General features: G+C 41.3%; 1 protein-coding gene across 1 annotated transcript; it reads left to right on the forward strand.

The window, feature by feature from the left end:
• Window positions 1-6,518: 6,518 nt before the first annotated feature.
• Window positions 6,519-22,118, forward strand: LOC121331412 (cytochrome P450 4V2). The gene is made up of 11 exons (XM_041395802.1): window positions 6,519-6,839; window positions 9,078-9,190; window positions 9,742-9,827; window positions 11,345-11,535; window positions 11,948-12,017; window positions 13,016-13,142; window positions 14,923-15,114; window positions 16,840-16,942; window positions 17,281-17,415; window positions 17,588-17,767; window positions 19,244-22,118. Exons 1-11 carry the CDS (start codon window positions 6,629-6,631, stop codon window positions 19,417-19,419), a joined length of 1,584 nt encoding a protein of 527 aa, XP_041251736.1. The 5' UTR covers window positions 6,519-6,628; the 3' UTR covers window positions 19,420-22,118.
• Window positions 22,119-23,211: the final 1,093 nt, after the last annotated feature.

Here is a 23,211-nt window from a genome sequence, read left to right on the forward strand (position 1 = left end):
AGATGTGCCTAAGCTTATTTTCTCTGAGCTGGACAAATCCAGTTTTCTCAGCCTTTCTTCATGTGACAGGCTACCCAGTAATTTGGTCATCTTTGTTGCCCTTTATGTCACTTTCTCCACCCTGTCCACATCTTTCTTATATAACAGGGACCAAAACTGAACACAATATTCAGATGTGGCCTGACCAGAACTGATTAGAATGGCATAGTTACTTTATCTCTCCTGTCATTGATGCAGCCAAGTCTTTTATTGGCTTTCTTTGCTGCAGCAACAGACTGCTCACTCACACTGAACTGCTTGTCCACCACGACCCTCAGGTCCTTTTCCATAGAGCTGTTCCCTAGCCAGGTAGATCCCCAGCCTGTTCTGCTCTCTGGATTATGTTTTTGCATGTGCAGGACCTTATATTTGTCCTTTTTGAATTTCATAAGGCTCTTGTTTGCCTAAGTTTTCAGCGTCTCCAGGTTGTCCTGCAGGCTGGCTTTCCCTTCCAAAGTGTCCACTGCCTCACTCAGTTTGATGTCACTGACAAACTTCATCTGGGTACACTTGATCCCATAATCCAACCACTGATGAAGATACTAAACAGCCTTGGGCCCAGTATCATTCCCTGGGGGACTCCACTTGAGGCAGTTGCCAGGGTGAAAGGGAGCAATTTACCACCACCTTCCAGGGCAGCCAATTTCCAACCCACTGCATGGATCACACATCCACACCATCACATACACATTTCTGTAGGAGGAGGCCATGGGAAACCATATGAAAAGGCTTGGAGATATCCAGGTAGACAACATTCACTGCAGGCCCCACATCAGCCAAGCAGGTTCATTTGTTGTAAGAGGCAATCAGGTTTGTCAAGCAAAATTTGTCCTTTGTCAATCTGTGCTGGCTTTTCCTAATCACGGGCTCCATTTGACTTCTATCAGCACCCAGGAAAATTTGTTCCATGGGTTTCCCAGGGACTGAAGTAAGACAGATGGGCCTGTAATTTTCTGGGTCCTCTCTGAAGTTCTTCTTGTAGACAGGAGTGACATTAGCCTTCTTTTAGTTTTCTTGGATGTCCCCCAAATTTCACAACTTGAAAATTATGGAGAGTGGCCTTAGCTATATTGGTCAGCTTTCCTTCGTTGGATACCATCAGAGCACATCAGTGTGTAAAGGTCAAGCTCCTGTAATAGTTCATACACCAACCCTTCCTTCACAGATAGTGGATCTGTGTTTGCATCAGCCAGGATTTTTTTCCAAAGGCCTGGTGCTGATGGAAGGACAAGGGTGAAGAAAGGGTGATGGAAGGACAAGAGTGTTGAGTACCTCTGCCTTTTCAGCCTTGTTGATGACTAATTCATCTCTCCTGTTAAACAGCAGGAAAATACTTTGTTTCTACTTGTTTACATACCTGGTTTCACCTGGAATAGAATTTATTTCCATCCTAGTACCTGGCACAGTGCTGTGTTTTAAATTGGTATGAGAATAATGTTGATTACACCCTAATGTTTCAGTTCTTGCTAAGTTGTGTTTGCCCAACATCAAAGACTTTTCAGTGCTCTGCCAGTGAGAGGCTCCACATGAAGCTGTGAGAGAGCATGGCCAGGACAGCTGACCCCACCTGGTCAGAGGGATATTCCGTACCACAGAAGGCCCTGCTCAGTACATGAACTGGGGGGGAGGTGGCTGGGAGCGACCTATTGCTGCTTAGGGGTGGACTAAGGTCAGTGGGTGGTAAGGAATTGTTTTGTATAATTGCTTGCGTTTCTTAGGTTTTGTTCCTCTCTCTTATTTTCCTGTTTTCATTTTACTTTATTATATTTCAATCATTAAACTCCTCTATCTCAACCATGGTTTTTATCTTTTTTTCTGATATTCTACTCTGTTCCACTGGGATGGGGTGTATGCATGGTGCTTCATGGTGGTCTAAGCCATGATAGTACTTAAAGAACTCTTGTAGTTTTTGACATCTCTGGCAAATTTCCATTTGAGCTGAGGTTTTGCTTTTCTAACCTCATCTCTGCACACCCTTCCAATGGCTTTATGCTTACTTGGATGTAATCCTGAAGCATAGAAGAAGATTCACAGAGATCTGGACAAGGTGTTTGGTAAGTTTTCCATTCCTCCTTTATCAAGATGAAGAAACTGAGATAGGAATGCACCATGTGGCCACTCTGGAGTTTTAAGTAGCTAGAGGTGGCTGGGATGGGTGCTGGAATATCTGCAGGACAGAGTACTGAGAAAGTTTTCCAGGTAACGGGTAGGGGTTTTCTCTTTTTTATTTCATGGTAAAGCAGTTATAGACAGCCACCTATTTGCTGTTTTGATCCTTCTTCCTTTCCCTTTTCTCTTAGGCGAAGGATATAAAGTATTGAATGGTACAAATACTCCTGTTATAACCTGTGCCCTACCAAGATTTTCCACCTGGAGGAGTTTAGTCCTGAGCAATTCTTCCCTGAACATTATAAGGAAAAGCACCTGTATGATTTCCAAATATTTAATGCTGTTGACAGTTTTCATGCATCCATCACTTTGTAACTGACATTTCTGGACTCACTAGGGGGTGATGTGAAGGATATTTCACCCCTATTTTCCCTTTCAGTCTAGTGATTGTTTCATGGTAGACTTTTCAGCTGAGTGTAGATGTCATGGTGTCAGTAGCAGCCCTGCCACTGAGGTAGCCTCTCTGAGAAAAGGCTAGAGAGGAGAACACAGTTCCTGTTGGCTCCACTCTGGATCCACTGCAGGACACAGCTGAGCTAAGCAGCCAAACCAGTGGCACTTCAGAGAAAAAGTATTTACAAGTGTACAAAAAATGCTAAACAGAGAAGTGTGGGGAGGGGAAAGAGAGTGAAAGAGCAGTACAAACACCAAGATCTGAAGGAGGAGGAGGCAGTGCTCCAGGCTCCAGAGCAGAGATTCCTCAGCAGCATGTGGAGAAACTATGCTGGAGCAGGAGAAAAGAGTGAGAAGGGAGCAGCAGAGAGGAACTTTTGTCTTTGTTTTTAGCTTCCTCACTATCTGTTTTTAATTGCCTATAAATTAAATTGAATTTCCAAATTTAACTCTGTTTTACCCCTGATGGTAACCAATAAGCAGTCTTTGAGTCTGTTTTGGCTCCTAAGCTTTTGTGTCCTGTTGAGGAAGGGGAGTGAATGGGGGTTGTCTGACTGCTGGCCAAGGCTAACCCACCACAGCTTCTAAGAGGATGTACAGCTATGACTGTGTTATGTGCAGGCACATCAAATGTGGACAAAGAACTTCCTAGAGCAAACACCGATACCAAATCTTCCAAGCTGCAAGAATGCAGGTAGTAGATTTTCAGTGCCATGCTTCTGTGTCCCACAAGTTTTTCCTGGTCTTAAACTGCCCTGTTTATTAATTTTTCATGACCTCTGGCTCACTTCATGTAGTGTGTTGCATGCTGCTAAATGCTTTCTTTAAATTTGCTGGAGTTTACCAAGGAGGAGCCCCTCTACAATCTAGCCAAATCACAGACAAGTGGGCAGAATCTTCACTTGGAGAGTGTAACAACCTTGGAGGAGTTGTAATCATCCAGTTTGGGAATATGCACTTTCCTGGAAACATTGATGAATGAACACAGGTGTGGTGCTTTGGTAGCTACTTAGTGTTAATTGTCTATTAGTTATGCCAGCATAACTGACACCTTATCAGAATTGCTTTGCAACAGTAGTCTGTGTTCTGGGGCATGAGTGGTGATCTCTGTTATTGTAAGTCATGTTGTTATCCTGGTAGGGAAGATTATGGTTTCTTAGGAGGCAGGCTTTTGTATTCTGTTGGGGATAATTCATTCATGTAAAATGTTGCGTAGGGAAGGAACTAAACAGTTGCTGCTCTACAGTGAACGCTAGGTTGCAGAAACCAAGCAAGGTATCAAATCAGTCGGTCTCTCTGAAAAACAGCTGTGGTCTCTGTCTCACAAATGCTGTTAATGTCCTGTACCTGTGTGAGAAAGGGTCCACAGAAGGATTGGAAGCTGGAGTCTTCCTCAGGATTTGTTCTTGGAAGCCTAGATTTTTGGTATGAAGTTTAGTAGCCTTGTTTGGGCATGAAATTTAGTATCAGGCCCTAAAATTCCTCTCTAAGGACTGGGGAGATCTCTGAGCTGTCTAGCTGATGACATATTTTGAAATGGAGACATACTGTGTTATGTTTTCTTTGTCTAGGCGATGGCTATTGTGGACTACAAATAGCCCATTTATTTCAGAGTAGCTTTCTGCATAAGGGTTAATCATGTTGCAATGGTGTGTTAGAAAGAGAGAAGCTCTTGCTAAGAAAGCCTTTCTTAAGAAAAAACCAGTTTTTCAGAATGAGTTGTGTACTTCTCTATTCAGCTTGGCTGCTGAGCTATTCAGCTTGTACTTCAGCTTGGCTGCTGTGCTCAGCTGTTCTGCAGTGGATCCAGAGTGGAGCCAGCAGGAACCCCCCTCTGTTGTATCAGATCCACTTTAGACTTGCTTTGCTTTGTCTTTGTTTTTTTTGGGTTTTTTTGTTTTTTTTTTTTTTTTCTGTTGATGATGATTTTTTTAGTTTTTCTTATTGAAGAATCCAGCCTTCATTCTAGGGACTAGCAGAAGCCTGTGTTGTCACTGTGTTTCATGGCTGACGCAGCTGCCTAAGAGGTTGCTTGTCTTCTGCCAGCACAGGTAGATAGGCTTCCACTTAGGCAAGAGGCTGAAGAAGAGCAGGTTTGCACTGTTACAAGCATTTATAAAAGTAAAGATTCACTAACCAGTGGAATGCTCACAGAAATGCAACACTGAACAATAGCTCTCAGGGTAAAAATGAAATGCTGATCACAATCTGGTAGAATACTCATTTCCTACAGAACATCCTCCAAATTTTGTTATGATTCCAAGTCCTGGTGACATAATTAGGCCTCCAAGATGCTAGACCTCTCATTTCTTGTTTCTTGGATATGTATCTTTTATGTCTCATTCCAGTGTTTCTGCTGCCTTTTATTAACATCATCACCATTGCCAGCTGCTGGCAGGATGCTGCAGTGTTTGCTTTGCAGTGTTCCCTACTGCTTTCCCAATGCTTTTCAACCTTCTCCTTGCTGTTTCACAGGGTTTTTTTTTTGTTTGTGCTGTTTGTTTTTTTTTGTTTTTCCTATAGAAGGAGTAATCAGCAGTTAGAAGTACAGATTTTTGACTCAGAATCACAAATAGTCACTTCACCTAATTATTGGTGCAATTAGGGCAACAAACTGCAAGACTTTTTGTAAATATGAGAGTATAATTATTCAGCTCATCTTCATGTTAAAAATACAAACGGTGAGTCTCTTTGTCCTGTGTGCTTGTTTCCTTCCTAGGTTTTCACCTGAACAAAAGAGGGGACTGACGATTGTCTAACTTGCCTATGTGTTTGCAAGACTGGGTATATATCTGCTGCTTTCTGTCACAACCATTACAAACAACAGCAAGAGTAGCAAAGTTCATTTCCAGCTGTTTACTGTCCAGAAAGATATAACAGTCAGCATTTATGATAAAGTTTCTGCTGGGAGTTTGCAAGAACAAAGTGCCAAAATTTACCCGCCTCTGATGCCAAGGGCCACAGAAACTTACTTAACTTCTGATGTTCTGAGCTTTCTGTGTTTTTCTCTTAGTTGTTTTGTTTATGCTATTTGTTGATTTGCTAAAAATGCTTTTGCAGTCAGTGCAGTCATTTTTGGTACAAAGCAAAGAGGATAAATGTGACTATGGCCATAAGCACATACCATTTGTGCTTTATTTGGGGGGTGAAGTTTTGTGAATTGGCTGTGAACCATGCTGCCTCTACCAAAATTCTGTTTCACCAAAAGGTTCCTGAGCACCCACTTTGAGAAACAGATGCTCAGTAGCCCTGCAGCAGTGAAAAGAGACCCTGGATCCTCCTGAGGCAGGAGGGGCAGCAGCGTATATGGTGGGTTTGGTACTGTGAGTACCCGGGCACTTTGCAAGTTGGGGCACAGGTGCTGGTGCTGCCAGTTGTTTTATTGGCACCCTTAGCCTGTGCCTGAGCATTCAACAATGAGAACAGTAACGGCCATTTGAGCTGAGAAGCATCAATGTGCTTTGCAGTGCTGCTGTTGATCAGGGATCTTTATGGGCTTTGGTTTTTGTAACCCCTTGAAGCCATCAAACCAGCTGAAAAAGGGAATTCTCCATCTGACCCTTCAGTTATCGTGTTGGCCAGTGTTGGAGCAGTTCTCTATGGCAAAATGGTGTTGAGCACCTGGGAACAGATTGAGAAAGATGATATTAACTAAACTCATCTATCCCAAATGAGCAAAAAGGGTTTGTTTTTTTTTCTCTTGATGGTGCTTTGTTTTTTCCTTGTGAGGTATTGTATGGGCCTGCAAAGAAGGTTCTCACTCCTCACTTGGCTCGAACCAAGTGAGGGCAGTGACTGTTTCCTCTGGCTTGCCTGTCACCAGGAAATGCTAGAATGCAGCCTCTCCGTAAGAGTGTTTTCGAACTCGGTTAACTCTGTTTATTTTCCCGGCAAGAAACCACGCCAGCAGCCTGTGTGGCGGCTCCGCCTCCTGCTCTTCTGGCCGACTTTTCTGCAGTGCCGGGTACAGGCAGCGCCAGTTTCACAGCCGGGATTGAGGCTCCGAGCAGGAGGCTGGGAGGTGTTGATGGAGGTCGTGGAAGGACTCTCAGGGAGACCCCAGCTACTGCCATGGGGAGCTGGGATCGTTGCTGTGCTTTTGACAATCGTGACTGTGTGTGCCCTGCCTTCCCTTTTGGAATACTGGAGGCAATGGCGGATGATGAAGTCGATCCCGGGTGTCAGCCCCTGCTATCCTGTGGTGGGAAATGCCCTGCTCTTTGAGCGGAAAGGAGAAGGTAATAGGTAACACACTGTAGCCCAGCTGTGAGGTCCCTGCACTGCCTGGGGTTTGCTGGAGGAGCCAGTGGTGGTGACGTACTTGTGTGGCTGAGCTGTGGAAGGGGAGTGGGGTATCAGAGGATGTGCTGTTGTCTTTAGGTCTCTCTGGGCAATCTGCAGAAGGGAACAGTGTGAGGAGCGGGCAGTGAAGAGGAAAGGAGAGGAACTGCATACATGTGGCATAAGACTACCTGGAGGTTAAATCTGACAGCAGCTGCTGCTGGGCTCAGACCGTTAAGTTGTTGTTGGGGTGGAGCGTGAACGCTGTGGAATGTGAAGGAGGCGTGCTGTGGGCTCTTGCAGGAAGTGCTGCTTCACAAAGTTAAACACTATGTCCTCATGACTTTTTTGCTGTGATCCAAACAAAGCTTGAAATAATTACCTTCCCCAAGCAAGCATGTGCAAGGGACTTTAGCATTCCAAGTTGTTTTTACCTGGGCTCACTTCCAGAATCATCTGTGACTTAGAGTTATGTGTTGAGTGTGAAAGAACTTGCTGATCATTTATAGTACATCACTCAAAAGCAAATCCTTTTGTTCTTGAACTGATTAATGAGACCTTCTTTCTGCCAGGTGCATGAGAGAGCGCTAATGTGCTAGATGTTCCCTTTCAATTTGGTACTCATATTTTAACAGGAACATATTTCTTAAGGAGTTTGTGGTATGCAAGTGTTGCTGAGTGTGCTGCAGGTGGCCCACACTCCTCCGTGTGCGCCAGCTCTGCTCTGTGCACATGTGTTGCTGGCTGTGCAGCTGTGCATGCTGCCAGAAGAGAGACTAATGGGTCATGGGAGCAGGGTAAAGTCAAGTGAGTACAGCATTGGAATGCAAATTGCCCCATGCTGACCCATGCTGGGACATGGTGCCTCTGTTCACAAGGCACACTGTCATATCATTCCTCTGGATCCAGTCCCATATCTAAGGACAAGTATGAGACGTCTGTGGTGGATGTCAGAGCAGGCAGATTTCCACAAGGTTGACTTTGGGGAAGCAGTAGGAGGATGTAAAAGGATGATAGGATGTTTATATGAGCTGGACTGAGATATTAATATTTTATCTTTTTTTTTTTTCATTCTTTTCTTTTAAAAAAAATCTTATTTAAAAATCCAAACCAAACTGGAACATTGCTTCTATCTCCAGAAAGCAATTTGATGTGAACTCTGATGTTCTGTGTAGTCCCTAATCTCATTTATTAGCATGAATCACATAGCTCCCATGTTTTAGTTAAGGAATCACATAGCTCCCATGTCCAGCCTTCTTTGTTCTTGTTTATTTATGTAAAAACGGGTAAAGTTTGTTTATAATCTTTTTCATTAAAAATGTAACAAAAAAAAAAAACTTTTAAAAAGGGTAAAGTTTTATAACAGGAATGAAAATAACTTTTCATATGATGGGGATTTTTTTATTGGTATTGCTAGACAGTTGCTGGAAAATGTGCTATTTTAATCACAGCAATGTTAGGAAAAATCTTTCAAAACCAGCAAAATAATCTGACACTCTGAATCATGTTAGATGAGGTGTCATTAGAACTTTTTGTAAGACTAGGGAAAGCTGTATTTGGACATCTATTAGGAAACTTGTTTCTTTTTTTCCCTTTGATTTGCGGACCTTTGAATTTTCAACTCTGCAGGGGCTGTAAAGGTGTCATTTGTTTAAGCTTGTTTCTGAAAGGGCAAAGTGTTCAATCCTCAAACATCCTGAGAGTGGCCCCCACCTCTAATATTGCGGAGTGAACCTGATTGTCCTCTGTGATGAGATAGTGTCAAAGACCTTTCTGAATTAAATCAAACACCATCTACTCTTCTTACCCTGCCAACAGATTCAGCTATCTTCCATGCTTTCTGCATAGCTGAATTGACAAGATATGGACTGAATAAGTGCATAATGATCTGGGGAGGAGTATTCGCTGGGTTACTGAGCTCACTGGTGTGAAGTCCAACTGGCACAGCTGGACAGCAGTGGTATCCCTCAGGTTGATCTGTGGCATAAATGGTGCTGTGAGTCTGTGCCTGAAGAAATTAGGACACCTGAATTGTAAAATCCACTGGTGCAAAATATGCTGCTAGGTCACAGCAGCAGGTTAAAACTCCTAGATAATCACAATTGCAGGGCTCAGGGTGCAAGAGTTCATTACAGAAGCCTTGCTTATTTTGTAAATCCTCCTTCTTGAAGATCTACTCTGATTTTCTATTCCAGATTTTTTTAATCAGATAAAGATTTATACTGAAAAGTTCAGAAGTTGGCCATTGTTCAAACTTTGGATAGGACCAGTGCCTGCCGCGTTTTTGTATCACCCTGACAGTGTGGAGGTGAGTGTGCTGGTCTGTCTATTCTACTGGGATGCAGAGCAGTGCCTAACATCTTACTTTCTATTACCTCAATGTAATTTTTGTTAAAAAGGGTTTGGACTGATTTGCTTTGGGACCTCTGAGTTAGTGGTAAACAAAGGTGTAAAGTAAAGGAGTATAAAAAGGCCTAGTCAGAGGGGACTGGGGAATACTGAAGATGACCAACAAATGAAAGCATCAAAGAAGCATCTCCTTAAGCTTTGTTTTCACATATAAGAAAGCTTCTGCTCCAAAGATCAGAACAAATAAGCAGATAGCAGGGAATACAGGATCACTGAAATAAGGACAGAACATTATGAAATTGAGGTTGCAGTGCTTGTGTCTCTCTGACAGACTTATGCATTAAAACTTAGTGGGTCTGTTTTGATGCCATGAAACGTAGTCATAAGTCCTTGATCTAGTAAGACAGTGTTGTTTCTCTGTTGGAGTGTTTATTGAAGAAATAGGGAAGAAATCTCTCTCTCTACATCTAACAAGTAATATTTTTAACTCGCTGTTCGTTTTTCTGACAGGCTATTCTGAACAATTCAAAACATATAGAAAAATCATACCTGTATGAATTCCTGCATCCATGGCTGGGCACTGGACTTCTGACAAGGTATAATGTATAATGAAATGAAGATGCACTGCTGCCTTTTTGAAATTTGCACTGTATATGATAAGAGAAGATCTTTGTGGTGGGAATGCTGTATGTATTTCTGAACAAAGTGATTGTGTGCATTGCTTATCTCAGCTGGTCATATTGCAGACCAGTAGGATAGGCCTGAGGTTGATGATGCTTTGGGGTAGGATAGGAAAGTATCTTCATTTCATTCATGAAGTAGAGGATCATGAGAAATGAGCCTGGGTAGGAGCATAAATCAGGAGTGGAGAAAGGGAGGAGCAGTGGTATAAGGGTTTGGTGTCCTCCAGTCTTGGAAGGGCAAAGGAAGGATTGGTCTGGATGATGCAGATATTCAAGAGTCAGAGCAAGGTAAGTATAGAGTGTCTTTGGTACCTTTGAGCCTCTTCTCAAAGATCCCAAAGACATTCTATGCTTGAAAAAAGGTGAAGGTCCCAGTGTTAGTGGTTAACTTTGTTGCTTGTTTGGAGCCCTCAGAGGTTGACTTCTCATGCTTTATGATGGGACCATGGTATTTTAAAAGCCAGCTGTGATCATGTGGTGTGGGAAGTGAAAGTTCATTGGAGAGGATAAGGCATGCATTTTGTCCTGAGTTTTGTTCATGGCCTTTAGGAAGGCAGTAGTTAATCAGTAACACTGTGCAGAGGTGAAGTCCAGGAGCACCAGGCATGGTGTATCCTCACAGTTCTCCTTACTGGTTGTTTTGTATTCCATAGATGTACAGAGCTATTTTGACTTTCTTGTGCTTGCAAAAACATAATGGAGGAGAATGTTCCAGTCTCTGCTGATTAGGGGCAGCAGTGGCAGACAGTAAGCACATATGCTGGCCTGTGGAGTGCCCCAATAGCAAGTTAACAGAGGCAGCGGTGTGATAGTTTTATCCTGTGAGCAGAAATGTCAGCTGTGTGCCTCTGGGACACGTTATGTAGAAAAAGAGGACAAGGACCCCCAGGAAGCTGGTGACAGTGCAGCTCCATGCTTGTCATTGTTGTGTGGGAAATGACTGCCTGTCTCCAAGGAAGTAGCTTGTAGCCATGCCTTGAGGCAGTCATTTTCATAATGTCTCTAGGCCCTAGTTCTCTGCAGGCCTCATTTCATGGTCAGGGGATGGAGGCAAGCAAAAACACTGATTCAGAGAGATGGGGGGTGGTTGAGGCCTTGATGCTGAATAGCTGGTTTGGCCTCTGGCTGGCTTCTACTTGGTCCCTCTGAGCCTGTGCACTGACTAACAAGGATGACTGTCTGGAGGGTTTTTGGCATCTCCATTTGTTGAGATCAGCAGGAGAAATGGTGGCTTCTGCTTCCAAGAGACCTGGAGCAAGAAGTATTTCCATTTGCTCCTTCTGTGGGGTGCTATGAACAGCTTGAAGAGACATCTACAGTGTGTCCATCTCTTCCAGGCTGCAGTATTCACTGGGTACTTCCTGGAATGGTGAGGATGTTATTTTTGACTTGGAGTTTTTTAGCCTTCCTTCTCCCTATTAATTTTACAGCACTGGAGACAAGTGGCGGTCACGGAGGAAGATGATAACTCCCACATTCCACTTTGCAATCTTGAGTGACTTTCTAGAGGTCATGAATGAACAAGGAAATATTTTGGTGAAGAAACTTGAGAAGCATGTTGACAAGGAGCCATTTGATGTCTTTATGGACATCACTCTGTGTGCCCTTGATATCATTTGTGGTAAGTCCTGTTCAGTTATTGAGGTAGAATTGTGAATGATGAAGAAGATCCTGAGTTTAGCTGTGCCAGTTTGTGTAAGATGATTGAAGAGCAATGTCCCTGCATATTTTCTAAATACATTTCTATCCTTCCCAACCTTTTTCCCCAGAGTTCACTACTTGCATCTGAGCAGCTGAGTTTTGGGACTGGCAGGACACAGGTTCACAGGTTCACAGTCTGAAGTGAGGTTTTCTTAAGGAGCAGGATTCCTGGGCATGGAAATACAAAGAAGGCTCATTCCCTGCAAAGGGTTATGTGTAGTCACTTGTTGAAGGGATGGTGTGGTGATATTCAGAAGCTGGGAGCAGTAGTAACTCACTCTGTTCACTGCCTTTCACTTTGCACTTGTGAAATGTTCATATTTTCCTCCTAGAAACAGCAATGGGCAGGAATGTGGGTGCCCAGAAGAATAAGGACTCTGACTATGTTTCTGCTGTCTACAGGTAAACACACATTTTCCTTAGTTATTTTTTAGCTGAGCTGGAATTAATGCTGCTGGTTTCAGGAAGGAAGGCCAGGGTGTCAGAGAGGGAGGGATGTAAAGGATTGGAGCAGATTAACCCTGAGTCACTAAATACCCTGGAGGTGTTTGAAAGGCACTTAGGGTCATGATGTAGCTATGGACTGGGTTAACACTACGTTAAGAGTCAGACTCAATGATCTAAAAGGTCTTTTCCAACCTAAATGAATCTGTGATTCTATGATCTCACTCCTAACTTTTATGGAGCTTTTTGAGACAGGTATGATTAAAAATGGGTAGATCTGAAAGGTTTGATTATCATCAGTTCCTTGGCCTTTTCCAAATTGTAGCACAAGTGTGCTTGAAGTTGGTAATAATTACTCTGCAGACAAAGCATGTATGAGAGCTGAATAGCAATGACAATCAGCCCTTCTAAATGTACTCCACTTGTGTTTGAGCATACTTGAAGTCTCATATTTTTCATTTTAAATACATTTTAAGTCCTTTAATGTGCGCTCTGGTATCTGGACGTTCAAGTAGGAATGCAATGCTCTCAGAAACTGTTTGAGTTCTTGGGGCAGATATTTTGGGAGCGTGCCATGAGTAGTCTTTGTAACACTGTCAGTGCTTTGCTGAAGTGGGATGTGGTGGGATTGGATGACTTAATAGGACTGTTTCAAGAGGATTCAGACTAATAATAAATGAGAATATGCTGTCCTTCTCAGAGATCAATACTTAAGGATATAAAACACGATGATGCTGGGATAAGTAACAGAAATTTTGAGATGCTGTAAAATCAAGACACAAATGTGAGTGGCCTTCCTTTCAAATAATGGGTTTAAACCTACACAATATGTTAAGTTCTACTTTATTAGGGTACATAGAAGTTTGTTTCATTTTTTTTTTTTTTGTTCTTGAAATGTGCTATAATTTGGTGGTTTTATCAAGTAATAATATATGATATAATTGTTTTGCCCCTAGGATGAGTGATCTAATCCAACGGCGACAGATGAGCCCTTGGCTTTGGCCTGACTTTTTGTATGTATTGTTCAAAGAAGGAAGAGAGCACAAGAGGAAGCTCAGCATCCTTCACAATTTTACAGATACGGTATAGAGTCTTAAAAAAAATTACAATATTTATAATGATCACTTTCATTGTTGGATTAAAGTTTTACACTCAGGTCTTCCAAATGGGGGATGAGGTTCAGCCTCCTTGATATGCTGTCTCTCTATTGGGATGCTGAGGAATTCCCTGAAAAGAAGACAAGAACTGACTTCCCTTTCAGGATCTCTGCTGAATTTAAACAAGAAAGTAGATTACTCCAAGGGAGTGCTAGAACTTGCAGGTCCTTGACAATTGAAACAAACAACAGAAATTCATTGGACTCTTGTTCTGCCTGAAAAGCTCCACATCTGGATGATGTCCACAGCTCACTGCCAAGTTTGGAGCAGTAAACTTAGGGCTCTGGATGGTAGTGCCACTGGATTCAGCCCTCAGAAACTGAAGCCTGTATTCATTTTCCCCTTATAGAACAGAACTGCTGAGAGGAGCAAACACATGCAGGTCCCCACATCAGCAGTAAGGCACTTTTATGCGGAAATCATTAGGCATGCATTACTCACTTGGCATAAAATAAAGTGTTCTCTCTCCTTGTTAGACTGTGGAACTAACAGCCTTTTCTCTCACCAAATAATTCCTATGTTATTCTTTCCAAAGTTTGCCCTCCCAAATGTACTATTAGTATGTTATCAAGGAGGCTGCTTTCCCTATGCACATACCCCATGATGTCATTGTATCAATGTCTTTGACAAAGGAAATAATCTCTGATCTTTGGCTACATTTGGTATAATGAGCCACATTGCCTCTGTGTTATTTTTTTCTTGCTTACTTTTATTGGAAATTGCAGCAGTGAGTCATTGGAAAGGCTCTTAACACTTGCACTCTTCCCATGCTGGGCTGGTGCACTGAAGAATATAAGCAACCAAACCATAGAAGATGACAAAAGACCATAAATAATAATTGTACCTGTGTAGGTGCTGACAGCAAGCACTGAGGTGAAGGATGAGACAATATAAGACACACATGCATGTTCAGTGAGGAAAACAGTGTATGTGCATGGCCCTGTATTTTTTTCTTCCATTCAGTGATTCCTCCAAAGAGAAATGCATACTTACTCAACACACTGTTTAAATTACTTGGTTGTTTTTAAGAGCAATGCCAGTTTATTGAAGGGTTCTGCTTTGACTTTGCAACAACAATGGCAACAATAAGAAATTTATGTCTGTTACTGGGTCTCTACTTTGACCTGAAAAAGGGAAATTCAGATATTGCTCTTGTACTGGAGAAAATTTGGGAAGCTTTATTATAGTGGGTTCAGCAATACTGTGTGTAGCCTTGATGCATAGTTCTGGGATGCCCTGGCTTCTCTTCAGTTTCCTGAGTTTTTTGGAGGTTGGAAGTGAGATCTTTCCTTAGTTCTCAGATGGGATAGAGAAGATCTTATTGGTGATTAATATGATCACACTGTGGTGATTTTTTTGATATGCTGTTACCATTGTTGGCATTCATTATTGGTGTATTCTAGATACTCTGGATATGTTTACACTTCTTGATGGCCCCCAAATTGTTTACATAGTTTGGCTATCTGTTTTCTTGATCTCACAAAGGCTGTTCAAGGCTTATTCTATTGTTGGGCAAGAAAGTTTGGTCATAATTCAATACTAATTAAGAGTAAGTTAAATTTCGTGACCTAATGCTGACAGCTGTGCTAACTAGCTCATGTAGACTGCTACAGATGGATACTGTTTTGATAAGTTAGGACAAAACTGTATGAGGCAGACAGCTTGTGCTGAATTCATCATATCTGATGTAATGGTTCTAATCTCAGGTCATTGCAGAGAAAGCTGAAGAACTTAAAAACACCCAGCAAAAGAAACATGATAATGATGGTAACTCTGTGGAAGGTGGTTCCAAAAAGAGAAAAGCATTCCTGGACATGCTGCTGAATGCAACAGATGATGAAGGGCAAAAATTGAGCTACAGGGACATTCGTGAGGAAGTGGATACTTTCATGTTTGAGGTAACCAAGAAACTTATTGGTTTATTGTTCTTTTGTTGTTGTTGTTTTGGAAGGTTTTATTTGCTGGGTTTTTTTGTTTGATTTTTTCCCTCCAAAAGATTCAGAATTTTCAGGTGGTGATTCATGTCTTAGTTCAGGAGGTTGCTTTTAGCGTGATGTTATTTAAGCCCTAGAAGCCTAAGAGAAAATCTCAATGTTTCTATTCTACAGAGGTAGGATAGAAGCATTGGTATGCCCTGGAAAAACTTTGGACAATGCAGATGTGGTAGGCCCTGCCTGTGTGAGCAGGGTCTATTCATGAAAGCAGGTGAGAAATGAAAACTTAAAGGCTGACATGGACCATGGACTCTTGCCTTTTGTTGCAAACTTCATTAACATTGAAGAAGTCACTGTTTTGACTTGCATTTTGTCATGTCTCCTCACATTTTTTCCCTTGCTACACTGCCTGCAGTCTTCTGGTTCTGTAGTCCACTGTGCATCAGTGCTTCATCTTGTAGAAACTTGTCCTTGAATGGCTTGGGTTGAAAGGGACCTTAAAGATCATCTAGTTATCCTCCTGCCATGGGCAGGGATGTCATCAACTAGATTGGGTTGCCAGGGCCCCATCCCACCTGTTACTGGAAACCTTGAGAGACAGGACATTCAAAACTTCTCTAGCCAACGTGTTTTTCACTAATCTCTGAGTAAAAAATTTCTTCCTAATATCTAATCTAAACTTTCTCTTTTAGTTGAAAATTATTCTCTCTTGTCCTATAAGTACCTGCTCATGTAAAACGTCACACACCCTCTTTTTTTTTTTTTTTTTTTTGTAAGTCCTCTCTAGGTACTGAAAGGTCACAATCAGGTCTTCCCAGAGCCTTCTCTTCTCTATCCCCAACTCTCTCAGCCTGTCTTCATAGGAGACGTGTCCCATCCATCTGATTATATCAAAGACCTTTCTTGTCTGATTCCCTAAGGGAGGATCTGAAGATGATTTTCACTAATTTCCCGCACACTTCCATTAGATGGACCTGAATTCTCTCAGAAGAGCTTAATTCATAGAATCATATTAATACTGTTGTAACCTAGAGGAACTCTCTTCTCATCTTGCCCTGAAGTTCACTACAAGTGTGCTTTTTTAGTATCAAAATCCTTTTTTGGTCAACTTTTCCCTTTTCTGTTCCTCCCTTTTTTATGGCTTTATTTTTCCTTCTTTGGTTCATGTTTTCTCTCTCCTTTCTTTTCCTCTCCTTTCCACAGTGCTAGGAAGTAGTAGTTGATTCCCTTCCCATAGAAAACCAAGCTTTTTCCCCTATGACTACTGTATTGTGTCTCATAAAATAATTTTTAGATACTTTTGAAAAGGTTACAAGTTGTGTCCATTGTATCTCTCCTGTGACAGTCACTGGCCCCCCTTGGTGTTGACTGGACAGTAACCAAAAAGACGAATGTACATCTGATTAATTTTATAGATACTGATAGTTCATGCAGCTCCTAGGAATCAGAAGAGAGGGATTTTGCTTGGGTTATTTCAATACTTTCCCCTTTTGTCAGAACGATTGTGGATCACCTTTTATCTTGATAGTTAGTGAGTTGAATAACTCACTCTTGATTCTTGTTTTTATCATGGTGGTGGGACTAACAAATCTCACTTTTCATACTAACTGCACATCTAAGTATTTACAAAGCCCACTGGTACATGGAAATAGAGTTGAAATGAATGTCTTTGTAAATCTGGACCTGTAGGGCCATGATACAACAGCAGCTGCTATGAACTGGGTCTTGTACTTGCTTGGACATAATCCAGAAGTTCAGAAGAAGGTTCACAAGGAATTGGATGAGGTGTTTGGTAAGTCTCCATTCCCCCTTCATCAGGGTTTTGCTCCATTTGTGAGTGGAAATATGTTAAAAGCCTAGAAGTAGAAGGGGGTGTAAGAGCATGCCTTGTGGCCCTTCTGGAGCTTTCAGCAGCTAGAGGTGCTTGGGATGGGTGTGGGAAGGTCTGTTGGGCTGTACAACCAAACTTATGTCTTTGGGGCAAGATATGCATGTTTAATATATTTGTAACACCTTCTTGTATGTAGTCTTGGTGCATGATGAGAGTTTCTGGGGGGATCCAGGATGAGTTTGTTCAGCCAAAGATGGGGAGTTTTGGTCTTGGTCATCCCTCTATTTGTTTTTGGACAGACAATACTGAACGTGCTGTTACAATGGAGGATTTGAAGAATCTTCGATACCTTGAATGTGTTGTGAAAGAAGCTCTTCGTCTCTACCCTTCAGTTCCCATCTTTGCCCGCACCTTGAGAGAGGATTGCTGCATTAGTAAGTGGTGTTCTGTGTTTGCCACTTTCTCTTGTGTTAGCATTTATTTCTGCAGTGGAGATGTTCCCCAAGAAAAGGACAGCATTGTTTTATTTTTTACTGTTCTGTTGTGTATAGGAAGTCACTTGTTTGCTGTTGTTTTGACTCTTCTCTCTTTCTCTCCTCTCTTTAGGGGGCTATCAGGTACCAAGAGGTGCTACTGTTGTTGTTTTAACTTATGCCCTGCATAGAGACCCTGAGGTCTTCCCTGACCCGGAGGAGTTCAGGCCTGAGCGATTCTTCCCTGAAAATTCTAAGGGAAGGCACCCATATGCTTATGTGCCCTTCTCAGCTGGTCCCAGGAACTGCATTGGTATGTATCTGGAGGGGAAGCCCTTGTAAGGTTCTGTTTTGAACGTGGTAACTGAGACAGCAATGAGTACTGTTTGTATAGTGTTCTTCCTCACTCCCCATCCCTGAGTCTGGGCACTGTGTGCCCTGCAAGCCACACACTTCCATTAGATGGACCTGAATTCTCTCAGAAGAGTTTAATTCATAGACTCACATTGATACTGTTGAGCTGCCCCATTTGTTTCTTCCAAAGGATTTCCTTTATTCCTAGGGAAGAGTGTCTATCATGCTGATGTTTCTTCCTCACTGCTGTGCAGCCTGGCAGCGTGTTATTTGGCTCCTGTGTTAGGACATGATTGCTTCCTAATTTCTGATCCTCAGTGTCAGCAACACAGAATGAGAGAAGACACAAGTCCTGCACCTGTTTTGCTCTGGAAACAGTTCATATGTCTCTCTCAGGTTCTGAGCTGAATGTCCAAAGCATGAAATCTGCAGCTGATGTATTCTTTCCCTATTTCTGACACTGTCATTGGTTTGGTGTTTTCTCTGTCATCCCAGAACTCATTAGCACTTTCAGATGCCACTGAGATGCTTGGCATTGCTGTGCTTCAAGTAGAGACAGTGTTCTTTATATTGTAGAACATGTGAAAAGACTGTTCCCTGCACTGGTTTTAAGTGCAGATGGGGAACATCCAAAAGTTGTCATGCCATTATGATAATGGGAAATATTACTTCCTTTTGTTTTTTTTTTTTTTTTTTTGGTTTTGCTTGTTTGGTTTCTGTTTTTGGGGGATGCAATTGGTTAGTTTTGATTTGTCTCATTGGTAGTAGGTGCCTTTTTCCATAAGAGCAGTAAACTAGGACTTTCCTTGTTCCAAAGAGAAATGTAATTTAATATAACATGTCTAGGTAGTTCCTGAGTGTGCAGGAACATGTGCAGGAGAGGTGGTTCATTAGTATAATTGCAAAAGTGCATTGTGTGTACACATGTACTAACTTCTGTGTATATAATCAATATATAATCTATGTATATAATACAGAGGGGAGAACATAAAAAGTTCTCAGCCCTGCATTTTGTGTCCCATCTCCATTTTTTAGTTTTTGTCAACTGCCTTGTGGCATTTGGTTTGGTTTCCCTCACATTTCTTTGTTCTCATGTTTCTGCCTTCACTTATCTCTGAATTGTAAATGGAACTTTGCCCTCTGTGCTGCCAAATCATCAGTGTGTATGAGGCTTAATGATCACTGAAGGAAGTTCTGTCTGTCATTCCATTGCAGTTGCATCTCCTTTGCTCCTCTCCACATATACGGAACCATAGGATTTTTCTGTCCTCGCAGTCCCTGGCTGCATCTTCTGCTCTGGTCTGCTATCCGTCCCTCCTGCCTAGTCCTTTCAAGAGACATGACAAGGCTGTATTTTGTAGTAGTTCCATATAAAGGGTTGACTGTTGATGCAACCTGACAATAAGTTTTTTTCTTTCTGTCCTGTAACTCATAGGTCAGCGCTTTGCACAAATGGAGGAGAAAACTCTTCTAGCCCTCATCCTGCGGCGCTTTTGCGTGGAATCATGTCAAAAGCCAGAAGAGCTTGGTTTATGTGGAGAATTGATTCTTCGTCCAAATAAAGGCATCTGGATTAAACTGAAGAGGAGACCAAATGCTGGATCAGAATGAAAGGAATTTCAAGAGTTTACTTCCGAAAGTTTTCAATCTATGTAGGCTGAGACATATTTTAAAATCAAATATTTTGATGTCAGCCCAGCAATTCATTAAAACTAGTTGCTATTGTTTTATTAAAAAAGATGCAGTAATAGCCCTAGTTGCTCTGCTTTTTTAGGGCTTGTGAACATCATGTTAATCTTTGAAATGCAAGTCTTTAATTCTTGTATTTTGGTGCCTTATCTGCTCAGATGAAACTATTATATTGCCACAGTGCCATAAAAACTAACCTATGGTAATAACAACAGCAATGCCTGTCATGAAGTGGTGAGCTTACATGCCATAGCATTTTCCAAGTAACTGGGAAATCTCAAGTGTTTGTAAGGTTTTCAGGTTTCTTTTTCTTTATTTCTGAAAAATACCAGTGATAATCCTTCTTCTTGGCACAGTTATTTTTTTCTTTTGGTGATGACTGCCTCTGTAAGACCACACAAAAATCTCTGATAATTTCATTCCTTCTTGATAAACATTTAAAGTAGTTTGTAAGAAGGAAGTGCTCTGAAATATTTTTTAGCAAACTGTACCAAAAGCATTAATCTGTATAACCATAGCAGGAACTAGACCATGTGCAAATTACACCCAGGATTTTGTAATGACAAAATCAATGTATTATTACAGACTTTGAGAATAAACTCCTTCTATGTCTCAATGTGGACTGAAATTGTACCTGTTGAAATTGCATGCCTGTGTGGAGGTAAATTGCTGATGAATAATTTTTTCTTAGCATCGGTTCCTCTTGGGTGATCAATCAACTAGATTTTACTCTGCTGGTCAAAGCTGAAACAATGAGCCAGTGTGCTCTTGCCTTCTAGTGCCCTGAAGGCAGCATACAGAGTTTTTTGCTAATTGGTGTTGAAGAGGAATTACAGTGATGGAATGAAGTGCCTGTGAAAGTTTCTGACTGCTCCTTCATGACAGGTCAAAGTCTGCTACAGGCCATACAGCTGGAGAACAGACTCTCCACAATTTTTGCAAGCTCTGAAGACAAAGCTAGTGCTAAACCAAGCTGAGGTCCTCTAGCTGGTCTGGCTTTACTTGTGCCCTATGCTCTGGGGCTTCTTTTGACTGGTGTGTGCTGCTCCAGCACGATACCTGGTGCTGTACAAAGAGGGGTGCCCACCAATAATCACACTCGTGCCTTTAGCTGTTCTTGCCACGTGGCAGTGAGGGCTTTTGGTGTGTTGTTGCCTTCATGTTGTTCTTGGGCTGTGGGCAGCCTGCAGAGGGGGACTGGATGAGAAGCTGGAGGTCAGAGCTGATAAAACTAATATGAACTGGTCCAGAAATTATTAATGTGTTACAAAGTATGAAAGGAATCATGTGTTCTTACTCATTTTGTTGACATTTACAGATTTTTTTCTCTTGTCTGTTTCTATGTTTCCTTTTAACAACACTTAGTCACTTAATACCTGGGATACTGCTGTATTTTGCAGAATTTCATAATAATGACAAAAATAATTTATATTTGTTCCAAATAAATTAGAGGTTTCCCTGAACCTGCCAATTTTTTTTATATTCTGATAAGCCTAGTTTTTACCATTTTCTGAGGATCTTCTAAAAAGAAAGTGTTAACAATTAGTTTACAAAAATGAAATCACAGATCTTGACAAGTAGTCTATAATCACTACCTTTATTTTACCATTAAGACAAAAGAGCCTTTAACAATAGCAATATTTGCATTCTTCAGCTTTCTTTTTCAAAGATATGTCTCATTGCTGTATAATAGCAAGAATTTCAGATTCCAGGGCTGAATCTAAACATTGTCTTCTTTATAATGAGATAACTTTTGAGACCACCTCCATATGTTAATGCATATAATACACATGACACATGTTTTCCAAAGAGACTCTAAATTAAGTAATTATTTCATGGTTTTACATACTTGGCAGTGTCAGTTTTCAAGGTAAATAAAATTAGCATCCAGAATATGTTTTCTCAGGAGATTTGGAATGTAGTTGAAACCCGGAGAGGTACCTCGTGTCTTAAGCTATGTGCTTGAGTTGAAGACTTTCAAGACAAATGAAAACTAATATTACTTCCTTTTCTTCTGTGGGATCTGTTTTGTGGGAAATATTTGTAATATAGCTTTTTTATAACTTTTTTTTCATAAGATAATTCTTATGACTTCGATCTACACTGACCAATATTTTTTCTTGCGCTTTGCTTTTGTACCATGCTCTTCTCATATAATGTGTGAATATCTCTTATAATTTCTTTATACTTTCCAAAATGGACAAGAAAATAATTGAGACAAAAACTGGATAAAACTACAAAAAGAAACTCATTATGCAAAATGCATGGGCTTAAATGCTAGCACGAGGATGCCAATGTGAAACATCCGTATTTAGTGATGCAAAAAGTGTCTTTGCCAAGAAGAGAACTGATGTAATCCTATAATCTTTGTGTTCTGAGCTATTCTGAAATGGCATTGATCTCTTATCTTCTACTGTGAAAATTGGTTCTGAAGCAATCTGATGCTGCTAAGGAAATAAATATTGAGGAAAACAGTACTGAACGTGCAGCCAACTTCATGCCTGCTGGGTAGATGTTAAATACCTTGCATTGTCTAGTGTGTTTTTATTAGGTTAAATCATGTGGTGTGTAGCTGTTGGTAGTGGTCAGCAGCAATCCTCTGGATGTGGGGGTTTGTTAGTTTTGTGGTTTTTTTTTTTTTTTTTGTTTTGGGGTTGGGGGGGGGGGGGTTTCCTGTAGGATTGCAGAAAGCAGCACAGCATTCCCAGGTTTCCTGATAAAATAATGGGACAATAAAATATTGTGCAATAAAAACTGCATGTGCATAGTAGCTGTTTGTGATCTTTTCCCAGAGTTCTAGGTATCTGCTGTGGTATTAAGGTAGCAGCTGATCTCTAAACCAAAAGACTACACTGTCTGTAAAGATCCCTTTTGTGTGGTGTCACAAAGGACCCAGCTTTCTACTGAGACAACAGAAATGGAGTGTGTGAGTGTTTCTGGATCATGGTTTCCAGCTGTTACAAGGAGCACTGACAACAAACAACATGTGACCTCCCTGTGTTGGGAGGTGCCTGTGAGCACCTGCAGGTACCTGAGGCAGTAGAATTCTCCAGCCACCTTCACACAAACTGCTTTTGGCCTCTGAAGGCTGCATGTTTTGGACACATACAGGAGGTGGAGTAGTGGTGCATACAAGATATCCACCTACCTTCCTGAATTTAATCCTCATGCTGTAAAAGACAAAAACCTGATATATAAATGTTAGTATACTGCTACAAACAAATAATTTTTCTGTGTTTGATCTCACCTGTCATCTCCTTTTCCAGCAGCTAAAATAGTCAGAGACTCCTACCCCAATTTTCTTCCTAAAAGAGTATTTGTGCCATGCCCTGACAAAACTCCCAGTATAGAAGCACCTCTGTTTATAGTCAGCATGGATTAAAAGATTATAAACTAAATTAACTCACTTTCTAAACAAAAAAAACTACATACATCTGAGATTCTTCTGAAAATGAGTCTCTTACTTATACTCTGCTGAGTATAACTCTATCTTTTGCTGAACAAGTGGGCTTTTCTATTTGATGCCTGGAGTATAACTTGTGGAGATATTAAGTGTTCATTGAAATTGCAAAATATTTTGATCAAAGAAAGGCAAAAGTTATCAATTAACAAAAGACTCATCATTTGTTGTATGCCCAAATGACCTCATTCCAGGCTAGTGATTGACATACAACATACAACTTGCCCGAGAATTACTGTTTGACAGTTTCCAGG

Source organism: Onychostruthus taczanowskii, unplaced genomic scaffold, assembly GCF_017590055.1.
Source record: "Onychostruthus taczanowskii isolate IOZ18803 unplaced genomic scaffold, ASM1759005v1 scaffold12, whole genome shotgun sequence".
NCBI classification, from domain to species: Eukaryota; Metazoa; Chordata; class Aves; order Passeriformes; family Passeridae; genus Onychostruthus; species Onychostruthus taczanowskii.